General features: G+C 46.0%; 1 protein-coding gene across 1 annotated transcript in view; it reads right to left on the minus strand.

Annotated features, from left to right (window-relative positions):
• Atg17 (autophagy-related 17) overlaps positions 1 to 12,500 on the minus strand; it is a 74,298-nt gene that overhangs the window by 24,462 nt on the left and 37,336 nt on the right. The window contains exons 19-23 of the mRNA XM_080280784.1: positions 12,170 to 12,334; positions 11,420 to 11,623; positions 10,296 to 10,424; positions 5,781 to 5,993; positions 1,342 to 1,521 (exon numbers count right to left, since the gene is read on the minus strand). Of these exons, the coding sequence (XP_080136910.1) occupies positions 1,342 to 1,521; positions 5,781 to 5,993; positions 10,296 to 10,424; positions 11,420 to 11,623; positions 12,170 to 12,334 (891 nt within the window). The remainder of the gene's footprint in view (positions 1 to 1,341; positions 1,522 to 5,780; positions 5,994 to 10,295; positions 10,425 to 11,419; positions 11,624 to 12,169; positions 12,335 to 12,500) is intronic.

Genomic DNA, 12,500 nt, shown 5'->3' on the forward strand with positions numbered 1-12,500 from the left:
ACACTTCCATTCACTCATCATTCAAGCCCCCGGAATCCTGGCTCTATCTGATACGCCAAAAACATTCACCACGTTCTGTAGCTTCACATAAACGTATCCGATAGAGTCAATGGGCCACACTTCCATTCACTCATCATTCAAGCCCCCGGAATCCTGGCTCTATCTGATACGCCAAAAACATTCACCACATTCTGTAGCTTCACATAAACGTATCCGATAGAGTCAATGGGCCACGCTTCCATTCACTCATCATTCAAGCCCCTGGAATCCTGGCTCTATCTGATACGCCAAAAACATTCACCACGTTCTGTAGCTTCACATAAACGTATCCGATAGAGTCAATCGATTGGATCTGTTTATTATTATTATTATTATTATTATCATTATTATTATTAGTTGTTCTTATATTTGAGGACTTCATTATCATCATCATCATTACTGCCATTATCATTATCATCATCATTATTATTATTATTATTATTATTATTTTATCATCCTAATTTATTTCCTCTTTCTCCTCTCTCACCATTTTTCCTCCTCATCTCTCTCTCTCCCTCGCTCTCTCTTCCCTCCCTCTCTTTCTCTCTCTCTCTTTCCCTCCCTCTCTTTCTCTTCTCTCCCTCTCTCCACATCCTCCATCTTGTTACCATCCTCTCTCTCTCCCTCTTTTTCTCCCCCCCCCTTCTCTCTCCTTCCCTCTCTCTCTGTAGCTACTTACACACTGGTACTATGATGCCTACTTACCTACCTACCTACCTACCTACATACAAGGTCTGTTCAAGAAATACTGTACCTTAGACTGTAAAAAAATAAATAGCTAACTTATTGTGCTAAGACACTTATTCCCTACCTACCTACCTACCCACCTAATTACCTACCAACTTTCTTACCTACCTACCCACCTACCTCCCTACCTACATACCTCCTTACCTACCAACTTTCCTACCTACCTACCTGCTTACCCACCTGCCTGTTTACCTCCCTCCCTCCCTCCCTTCCTTCCTCCCTACCTACCTACCTACCTACCTCCTTCCCTCCCTCCCTCCCTCCCTACCTACCTACCTACATACTTACCTCCCTAACTACCTACCTACCTCCCTCCTTCCCTTCCTCCCCACCTACCTACTTACCAACCTACCTACCTTCCTCCCTCCCTACCTACCTACATACATACATATAAACATACTTCACACCCACCTCCCTCCCTCCCTACCTACCTACCTTCCTACCTACCCACTTACCTACCTACCTACTTACCTTCATCCCCACCTACCTACCTACATACTTATCTATCTACCTACCTATTTCCCTTCCTCCCTACCTACCTACTTACGTAATTACCTTGAGGGCATCGTTCTCAGTGGATAAGGAGGCAATAACCGTGTCTGCCTCGCCTGCCTTCCCACTCATCCGCCGCATCTTGTCCAGTTCATCCGTCAACAACTCCACCCTCAATCGTAAATCCTCCATCACCCGCTCCTTGTCCTGCGTCACCGAGCGGATGGCCTCATTGAAGACCGTCTGGCGGATGGATGGATGGTTGGATGGATGGTTGGATGGATGGTTGGATGGATGGATGGATGGATGGAAAGCAATGATAGAAGGATGAATGGCAAATCAGATGGATGGATGGATGGATGGATGGATGGACGGATGGAAAGCAGAGGGAGAGAAACAGGTGGATTGTGCCAGTGTAATTTGACCAGTAATAATTTCTCTGCTATATATAAACCACCACACATGAACTACTGACATTTTTCTTGCTTTACCTATACATTCAGCCATTCTGCTAAACATATATATTATTATTTTTAGATGAAGGAAAAAAAAAAATCACCAAGCCACAGATTTCTTTTTAATAATTGTCTCGCAGTGAAATTACTCTGCCCAACGAGGTACTTTCCTGTGGCCTAATTGTTGTTATTATTATTAGTTAGTGGTAGGTGGTGGCGACCATCATCCACTCACTTGATGTAGTGCTGCCTACTTCTTCCTTAGCCTGTATCATTCTTTTTCTGTGTCTGTCCTCCTCTCTTCCTATTTCTCACCATCATCCACTCACTTGATGTAGTGCCGCCTACTTCTTCCTTAGCCTTTATCATTCTTTTTCTGTGCCTGTCCTCCTCTCTTCCTATTTCTCACCATCATCCACTCACTTGATGTAGTGCTGCCTACTTCTTCCTTAGCCTTTATCATTCTTTTTCTGTGCCTGCCCTCCTCTCTTCCTATTTCTCACCATCATCCACTCACTTGATGTAGTGCTGCCTACTTCTTCCTTAGCCTTTATCATTCTTTTTCTGTGCCTGCCCTCCTCTCTTCCTATTTCTCACCACCATCCACTCACTTGATGTGGTGCTGCCTACTTCTTCCTTAGCCTTTATCATTCTTTTTCTGTGCCTGTCCTCCTCTCTTCCTATTTCTCACCATCATCCACTCACTTGATGTAGTGCTGCCTACTTCTTCCTTAGCCTTTATCATTCTTTTTCTGTGCCTGTCCTCCTCTCTTCCTATTTCTCACCATCATCCACTCACTTGATGTAGTGCTGTCTACTTCTTCCTTAGCCTTTATCATTCTCTTTCTGTGCCTGTCCTCCTCTCTTCCTATTTCTCACCATCATCCACTCACTTGATGTAGTGCTGCCTACTTCTTCCTTAACCTTTATCATTCTTTTCCTGTGCCTGTCCTCCTCTCTTCCTGTTTCTCACCATCATCCACTCACTTGATGTAGTGCTGCCTACTTCTTCCTTAGCCTTTATCATTCTTTTTCTGTGCCTGTCCTCCTCTCTTCCTATTTCTCACCATCATCCACTCACTTGATGTAGTGCTGCCTACTTCTTCCTTAGCCTTTATCATTCTTTTTCTGTGTCTGTCCTCCTCTCTTCCTATTTCTCCCATCTTTCCTGTCACTTCTTATTGCTTTTCTTTCCTTTACAGGTGGCTTTACATTGAGTGACAAGCCAAATGGTTTCCTTTAAGCCATGAAACCATTTACAACACTGGGTGGTAACCATATAACCAAACCATACGTGCTCCCTACGTGTCAACAAGTGGGTTGGTGGAGGGTTAGTGCCCCTCCCCGTAAAACAACTAACTCAATGACAAATGGCCAACCTTTACGGGATTATGGCGTCAGGAGAGAGTTCCAACATACTTGACCTCTTCCTCACAACTAATCCTTCTGCTTACTCTGTTAATCTTTTCTCTCCGTTGGGCTCCTCCGATCACAACCTTATTACCTTAACCTGTCCTATCACTCCGGTACGGCCTGTGGACCCTCCAGGGAAACGTCGTCTGTGGCACTTTGGAGCTGCGGACTGGGAGGCCCTCAGGCAGTACTTCTTTGATTTTCCCTGGAATGATTATTGCTTCCATGGCCGTGAGCCATCTGAGTGTGCCTTGCGCATTACGGAGGTTATTCTCTCAGGCATGGAAGCATACATTCTTTTCTCATATCCTTTGACTAACGCAAGAAAGCCTTGGTTTAATCATGCTTGTTCTAATGCTGTCCGCAACAAGGAGAAGGCCTACAATAGGTACCGGAGCCAACCCACCCCTGAATCACATCATCTTTACGTTTCTGCCCGGAATCGCGCTAAGTCTGTTCTTCGCTCTACTAAAAATAATTTCATCCATACTAAATGCTCTCAACTCTCTAACTCGAATTCTTCCTGCTCCTTCTGGCACCTTGCCAAAAACCTTTCTAACAAGTTTACCTCATCATCCTTCCCTCCTCTTTTCTACTCTGATGGCTCTGTAGCTATTTCTTCTACTGATAAAGCAGATCTCTTCGCACAGACTTTCTCCTCCAATTCCACCTCAGACGATTCCGGTGCTGTTCCTCCATCACTTCCCCCCTCTGACTTCCTCATGGCTGACATTAAAATTTCTTCAGTTGATGTATTTTCTGCCATCACTGGCCTCAGTACTAACAAGGCATATGGGCCTGATGGAGTCCCTCCTGTTGTTCTCAAGAACTGTGCTTCTGTGCTTACACCCTGCCTAGGTAAACTCTTTCGCCTTTGTCTGTCAACTTGTACCTTTCCTTCTTGCTGGAAGTTTGCTCTCATTCAGCCAGTCCCAAAGAAGGGTGACCACTCCCAACCCTCTAACTATCGTCCAATTGCTTTAACATCCTGTATCTCAAAAGTTTTTGAGTCTGTTCTTAATAGAAAAATGTTAAAGCATCTTTCCTATCACAACCTTCTTTCCGATCGTCAGTACGGGTTCCGTCAGGGACGCTCCACTGGCGATCTTCTCACCTACCTTTCAGACTCCTGGTCATCCTCCTTTCGGGACTTTGGTGAAAGCTTTGCCATTGCACTTGACATCTCAAAGGCTTTCGATCAAGTCTGCCATAAATCTTTAATTTCCAAACTGCCCTCCTACGCTTTCTATCCTTCTATCTGTGCCTTCATCGCTAGCTTCCTTTCTGGTCGTTCTATAGCCGCTGTTGTAGACGGCCATCGTTCTTCTCCTAGATCTATCAACAGTGGTGTTCCTCAGGGCTCTGTCCTATCACCAACTCTCTTCCTTTTATTCATCAATGATCTTCTAAGCTGTACATCTAACCCTATCCACTCATACGCTGATGACTCCACCCTGCACCTTTCCATTCGGTTCCCACAACGCCCATCTCAACAGTTACTTCAAGAAACAAGGGATGAGGCCATGGCACACCTAATGTCTGACTTGACTCGTATCTCTGACTGGGGTAAAAATAATATGGTTGTTTGTAATGCATCAAAGACTCAGTTTTTACACCTATCAACCCGACAAAATCTTCCACAGGTGTACCCACTAATGTTTAATAATATTCAGCTTAATCCTGTATCATCCTTGAACATGCTTGGGGTTTCATTTACTCGGGACTTATCTTGGAAAGATCATATTACATCTCTTGTAAAATCTGCTTCCAAGAGATTAGGTGTGCTAAGCCGACTCCGTTCCTTCTTTACCCCTGCACAATTGTTGACTCTATACAGAGGTTTTATCCGCCCCTGTGTAGAGTACAACTCTCATGTGTGGGGAGGCTCCCCCCATACAGCTCTTCTCAATAGGGTGAAGTCAAAGGCTTTCCATCTCATTAACTCTCCTCCTCTTACTGACTCCCTTCAACCTCTGTCTCTTCGCCGCACTGTTGCATCTTTATCTCTTTTCTATCGCTACTTCAATGGTCACTGCTCCTCTTACTGGCTCCCTTCAACCTTTGTCTCTTCGCCGCACTGTTGCATCTTTATCTCTTTTCTATCGCTACTTCAATGGTCACTGCTCCTCTGAACTGTCTGCTTGCATTCCTCCATCTCTACGACGGGCGCGTAGCACCCGTCTAGCAGCAAACTCTCATCCCTTTTCTGTCCAACTCTCTAATGCAAGAGTTAACCATTACTCCCAGTCCTTCATTTATGCAACAGGTCAACTGTGGAACTGTCTCCCTCTGTCTGTATTTCCTACTTCCTATGATCTCCAGTTTTTCAAACGCAGTGTGTCCAGGCATCTGGAAATGATTGGATCTTGAATTTGGCTCTCTCTTGTATTTTGTTTTTCTCTTGGAAGGAACAGTTTTGCGGGCTCGTGGCCTTTGGTTCCTTCTTCCTCACATAAAAAAAAAAAAAAAATAGATAGATAGATAGACAAATGGCCACCCCCTACCAGATTATGACGTCTGGCAATAGATAGACAGATAAATAGATACATTATTATTATTATTATTATTACTGTTCTAATACCACACTACATATTATAAACTAAGAGTAGGTTGCACAGGCTATCATACACTCACCTGCTTTTCCGCTTCAATCTTCCTCCTCTCCTCCCGCCTCAGTTCCTCCTCTCTCCTTGCCTCCTCCTCTCTCCTCCTCCCTTCCTCCTCCTCCCTCCTCCTCTCCCACTCCCTCCTCTCCTCCTCTATGGCTGTCTCTCTCTCTCGCTTCATTTCCTCCCTCATTTTCATCAATATTGCCTCATGGGTGTCACTGTCAATCAGATCACCTCTCTGGGGAAGGAAAGCAGAATTATTACTACTAATACTACTACTATTGTCGTTATTATCACTGCTCACCATCCACTCACTTAATGTAGTGCTGCTCTCAGATACCTGCCATTTCCTCTCTTCCTTCTTTCCTTCCATCCTCTTCTGTCTTTCTTTCCTTCATTCTTTCCTCTTCCTTCTGCCTGTGGGTGACTTTACACTCCCTCTTCTGTCTTTCTTTCCTTCATTCTTTCCTCTTCCTTCTGCCTGTGGGTGACTTTACACTCCCTCTTCTGTCTTTCTTTCCTTCATTCTTTCCTCTTCCTTCTGCCTGTGGGTGACTTTACACTCCCTCTTCTGTCTTTCTTTCCTTCATTCTTTCCTCTTCCTCCTGCCTGTGGGTGACTTTACACTCCCTCTTCTGTCTTTCTTTCCTTCATTCTTTCCTCTTCCTTCTGCCTATGGGTGACTTTACACTCCCTCTTCTGTCTTTCTTTCCTTCATTCTTTCCTCTTCCTTCTGCCTGTGGGTGACTTTACACTCCCTCTTCTGTCTTTCTTTCCTTCATTCTTTCCTCTTCCTTCTGCCTGTGGGTGACTTTACACTCCCTCTTCTGTCTTTCTTTCCTTCATTCTTTCCTCTTCCTTCTGCCTGTGGGTGACTTTACACTCCCTCTTCTGTCTTTCTTTCCTTCATTCTTTCCTCTTCCTTTTGCCTGTGGGTGACTTTACACTGAGTGACAAGCCAAATGGTTTCCTGTACACCAGGAAACCATTTACTATGCTGGGTGGTAACCATATAACCAAATTATGGCGCCTGGTGGTTTAGTGAGTAATTAAGGCGCTCTAATCAGATTGAGCCGGTCCAGGTTTATATCCAAGGGGTGGTTGGGGTTTATTGTTCATGTAATGCCACTCAGGGATGAGTGAGGCTGGTCACTCTCATCTTAAATGTCAGCACCAACTGCCTAGCCCTGGCCTCCTACGCTCCTCATGGGGCAACACAGGATTGGAGGATGGATGAATGAATAATGTATAATTTAGCAATGTTGATGACAGTACTTGTTTCAACCATAATGAAGAATAACCAGTGGGGTGGACACAGTTGCCTCACATGGCCAGAGGGTTAAATGTTTCAAAATTTCAAAGCCTCTTCTTAACAGCCGCCATTGGGGGGGGGGGGGAAGTGACCAGTGCCGATGCCATGACAGCACAACAAACTCGGTAATATCAATGTTTTCCTGGCTCATCTGTCAATCCACCAGCGCCCATCGTGTGACAAGGAAGGCAACACATCTATCTATCTCTCACACACATACGCACCTGCAACACACACACACACACACACACACACACACACACACACACATATACAGTGCACTTGCTAGTTTTGCGAGATATTCTTTGGCAGTTTCGCGACGCAAGGGAATGTTTCTCTTCGTGGAGTCTCATGATTGTACTGAGAGTTTCGTGTGTCAAGGTGGTGAGTTACTGCACGCATAAACATCTCCTCAGTCACTTGTTCACGACGCTGGTGAGTGTGTTGAGCTGCTACTGGATTATGATGGCGTTATGTTGATGCTTCTCCAAAAGTTCTTCCTCCAGCTGTCTTAACACTAACTTCTCCTTCCTCCAGCTGTCTTAACGCTATCTTCTCCTTCCTCCAGCTGTCTTAACGCTATCTTCTCCTTCCTCCAGCTGTCTTAACACTAACTTCTCCTTCCTCCAGCTGTCTTAACACTATCTTCTCCTTCCTCCAGCTGTCTTAACACTATCTTCTCTTTCCTCCAGCTGTCTTAACATTAACTTCTCCTTCCTCCAGCTGTCTTAACACTATCTTCTCCTTCCTCCAGCTGTCTTAACACTATCTTCTCCTTCCTCCAGCTGTCTTAACACTATCTTCTCCTTCCTCCAGCTGTCTTAACACTATCTTCTCTTTCCTCCAGCTGTCTTAACACTATCTTCTCCTTCCTCCAGCTGTCTTAACACTATCTTCTCCTTCCTCCAGCTGTCTTAACACTATCTTCTTCTTCCTCCAGCTGTCTTAATGCTTTCTCTTCCTTCCTCCAGCTGTCTTAACACTATCTTCTTCTTCCTCCAGCTGTCTTAATGCTTTCTCTTCCTTCCTCCAGCTGTCTTAACACTATCTTCTCCTTCCTCCAGCTGTCTTAACACTATCTTCTCTTTCCTCCAGCTGTCTTAACACTATCTTCTCCTTCTTTGCCACTCTCCCCATCCCTCCACTCTTCTCTCCACCTCTCCCTCCCTCCACCTCCTGCTGATACACAGACACACTAACCACCACTGCCAGCCTCGGAACACATCTTCAGGCCTCATCAAGCAGTCCAGCCTTTATGTTAATGTTAGTAAAGGCTTCAGTATTATGGTCTGGTAATATATCTGATTAACTGTATGTAATTTATACTAGGTAGGTGGTGGCGACGATCATTCACTCACTTGATGTAGTGCTGCCTACTTCTTCCTTAGCCTTTATCATTCTTTTTCTGTGCCTGTCCTCCTCTCTTCCTATTTCTCACCATCATCCACTCACTTGATGTAGTGCTGCCTACTTCTTCCTTAGCCTTTATCATTCTTTTTCTGTGCCTGTCCTCCTCTCTTCCTATTTCTCACCATCATCCACTCACTTGATGTAGTGCTGCCTACTTCTTCCTTAGCCTTTATCATTCTTTTTCTGTGCCTGTCCTCCTCTCTTCCTATTTCTCACCATCATCCACTCACTTGATGTAGTGCTGCCTACTTCTTCCTTAGCCTTTATCATTCTTTTTCTGTGCCTGTCCTCCTCTCTTCCTATTTCTCACCATCATCCACTCACTTGATGTAGTGCTGCCTACTTCTTCCTTAGCCTTTATCATTCTTTTTCTGTGCCTGTCCTCCTCTCTTCCTATTTCTCACCATCATCCACTCACTTGATGTAGTGCTGCCTACTTCTTCCTTAGCCTTTATCATTCTTTTTCTGTGCCTGTCCTCCTCTCTTCCTATTTCTCACCATCATCCACTCACTTGATGTAATGCTGCCTACTTCTTCCTTAGCCTTTATCATTCTTTTTCTGTGTCTGTCCTCCTCTCTTCCTATTTCTCACCATCATCCACTCACTTGATGTAGTGCTGCCTACTTCTTCCTTAGCCTTTATCATTCTTTTTCTGTGCCTGTCCTCCTCTCTTCCTATTTCTCACCATCATCCACTCACTTGATGTAGTGCTGCCTACTTCTTCCTTAGCCTTTATCATTCTTTTTCTGTGCCTGTCCTCCTCTCTTCCTATTTCTCACCATCATCCACTCACTTGATGTAGTGCTGCCTACTTGTTCCTTAGCCTTTATCATTCTTTTTCTGTGCCTGTCCTCCTCTCTTCCTATTTCTCCCATCTTTCCTGTCACTTCTTATTGCTTTTCTTTCCTTTACAGGTGGATTTACATTGAGTGACAAGCCAAATGGTTTCCTGTAAGCCAAGAAACCATTTACAACGCTGGGTGGTAACCATATAACCAAACCATACGTGCTGCCTACGTGTCAACAAGTGGGTTGGTGGAGGGTTAGTGCCCCTCCCCGTAAAACAAATAACTCAGAGTCAAATGGCCACCCCTTACGGGATTATGGCGTCTGGCAATAGACAGACAGATAGAATTTATAGTAGGGGTATTGCATCATTACTGGGTAGCTAAAGGGAATGAGGTAGTTGACTCACAAACCAATTACTACTCATTACACGGAAAGTATACGCACCAGCTGCACGAGTTTTAATTTCGTGATGCAATTGTGGTACGAATTAAGCCGGAATGAGTGAGTGTGCTGTACAAACACATACGCCCTCTCCCCCTCCCTTCCCTCTCTCTCTCTCTCTCTCATACACAGCCACACCCACACACAAACACTTTCTCTGCCCCACCTCTCACACTCTCTCTCTTTCTTTCAAACACCCTCCCCCACATACCACATACACACAAAAACACTTCCTCTGTCTCCCCCTCTCTCCTTCCCTCCCTCCCTCTCCCTCTCTCTCTTTCACACCCTACCACACACACACAGATACACTTCATCTGTCTCCCCCTCTCTCTCTCTCCTCCACCTTCTCCAATGAGGTCTGTGAGGGGGAGGCATCTCCATGCTTGTCAGTCATAATTCTTCCTCTCTTTTCTTCCTCCCTCTCTCTCTCTCTCTCCCATCTCTCTCTCACCTCCACCTTCTCCGGCGAGGTCTGCGAGGGTGACTTTTGAACGCACTGTCATAATTTTTACTCTCTCTCTCTTCTCCTTCCCTCCCTCCCTCTCTCCCATCTCTCCCTCTCCCTCCCTCCCTCTCTCTCTCACCTCCACCTTCTCCAGTGAGGTCTGTGAGGGGGACTTCTCCATGCTGGCCGTTGTCATAATCTTGAACCGTGACCTCAGGCTGTCCAATTCCAGCTTGTACTGCTGTCGTAGTTCCTCCTCTCGCTCCTCTCTCTCTCCCCTCACTCTCTCCTCCTGCGTGAGAGAGAGACAATGGAGGAAAAATGGATTACAGCGAGTGTATGTAAGTGTGAAAGTGAGTTAGCTTTATTTTGCTCACTTTAGGTTTGTTTCTCAGTTTTATAAATTTGTTGTGATTTTTGTATCCTGTCTCTCTCTCTTTCTTTCTTTCTCTCTCTCTCTTTCTTTCTTTCTCTCTCTCTCTTTCTTTCTCTCTCTCCATCTGTCTGTTTGTCTCTCTGTCTCTGTCTGTCTGCCTCTCTCTCTCTCTCTCTCTCTCTCTCTCCATCTGTCTGTTTGTCTCTCTCCCTCTAATCTCTCTCATTCTGTCTTTCTGCCTCTCTCTCTCTCTCTCTCTCGGTCTCTCTCTGCCTGTGTGTGTGTGTGTGTGTGTGTGTGTGTCTCTCTCTCTCTCTCTCTGCTTCTCTCTCTTTCTCTCTCTCTCTAACAAACATAATCACACAAGCTTACCAATTCTCTTTCCCGGTCCCTAATCTCTCTCTCCTTTTCTCTCTCCCACTCTGTTCTCTCCTCTTGTCTCCTCCTCTCCTCCCTCTCCACCTCCTCCTCCCTCTCCCTCTCTCTCTCCAGGGCCACCTCACATCGCATTGCCTCAATCTCGCGAGTGGATGACGCCCGGCTCTCTTGAAGGATCCTGTGATGTGGAGAAATGGCTGTTACATGGAAATACAGACATAAAATTCCTTCCTTTTTTCCTAATCTATATTTTTACCTCCCTCCACCTCCCATCCTCTCTCTCCACCTCCCTACCTTTCTCTCCACCCCTCCCTCCTTCTCCCTCCACCTTCCTACCTTTCTCTCCACCCCTCCTCACCTCTCCACCTCCTGCTGATGCTTCTCCAACACTCCCTCCTCACCTCCTCTCTCCTTCCTCCACCTTCCACCCTCTCTCTCCACCTCCCTACCTTTCCCTCCACCCCTCCACACTCCTCCCTCCCTCCCTCCACCCCTCCTCACCTCTCCACCTCCTGCTGATGCTTCTCCAACAGTCCCTCCTCCAGTTGCCTCAACGCCTTCTTCTCTCTCTCGGAAAAACTCGATTCAAGTATTTGCACGATCTTCTGCTTCTCCTCCGATATTCCTCCTTCGAGTTTGGAGCGAAAACTTTCCTCCAGTTCTTCCTTGGCTCTCTCCGTCTCCCTCAGCGCCTCCTCCAACCCCTCCACTTTCTGTAGCGGAGGGAAAGTGGATGAAACGGACTGGGAGTGGATTGGAAATTGATGGGACGGAGTTGTGTTGATGTTGGGGTTAAGAATTGGTACTCTCTCTTCTATGCTCTCTCTCTCTTTCTCTCTCTCTCTCTCTCTTTCTCTCTCTCTCTCCCTGAAAATTAATGAAACAATTTGTCATTCATCTCACACTAAAAATAACAAACAGAATCCAGCGCTTGATCTCCGTGTGGATGGAAAAACACACACACACACACACACACACACACACACACACAAAATCCCCCACCCTCACCCTGCCCCCACCCCCACACACCCCATACCAACTCATCACAACACCCACTCTCTGTCCCACCCACCCACCCGCCTTCCCCCACCCCCACACCAACGCACCTCCATTAGGGCCGCAAGCTGGGTCTGGCGGAGGGAGTCATGCTTGTCAAAACACACACACACACAAAATTACTGTCCCCCCATGCACACACACACCCTCTCCCCCACCCCCCCACCTTCCCCCACCCCCAACACACCCCCACACCAACGCACCTCCATTAGGGCTGCGAGCTGGGTCTGGCGGAGAGAGTCGTGTTCGTCATAGCGCTGCTTCATGGCCACCAACTCCACCTGATGCTCCAACTGCAGTCGTTTCACCTCTTCGTGTTTATCTTCGTCCAGCTGCCGGCGCGCTTCCTCAAACTCTGATGCTGTTAGCTATGGGGGGGATTGTTATTATTATTATCATTATTATCATTATTATTACCGTAAAACACCGTAACTTCGGACAGCGCCCAAACTACGGACATTTTGTGAAAAAATGTAATAATTGAAGTTTACTGGAAAAGAGTGTGATATTTGCAAAAAATACTGATATGGATAG

Source organism: Coenobita brevimanus, chromosome 10 (assembly GCF_032717465.1).
Source record: "Coenobita brevimanus isolate Jiangsu-jjx chromosome 10, ASM3271746v2, whole genome shotgun sequence".
NCBI lineage: Eukaryota > Metazoa > Arthropoda > Malacostraca > Decapoda > Coenobitidae > Coenobita > Coenobita brevimanus.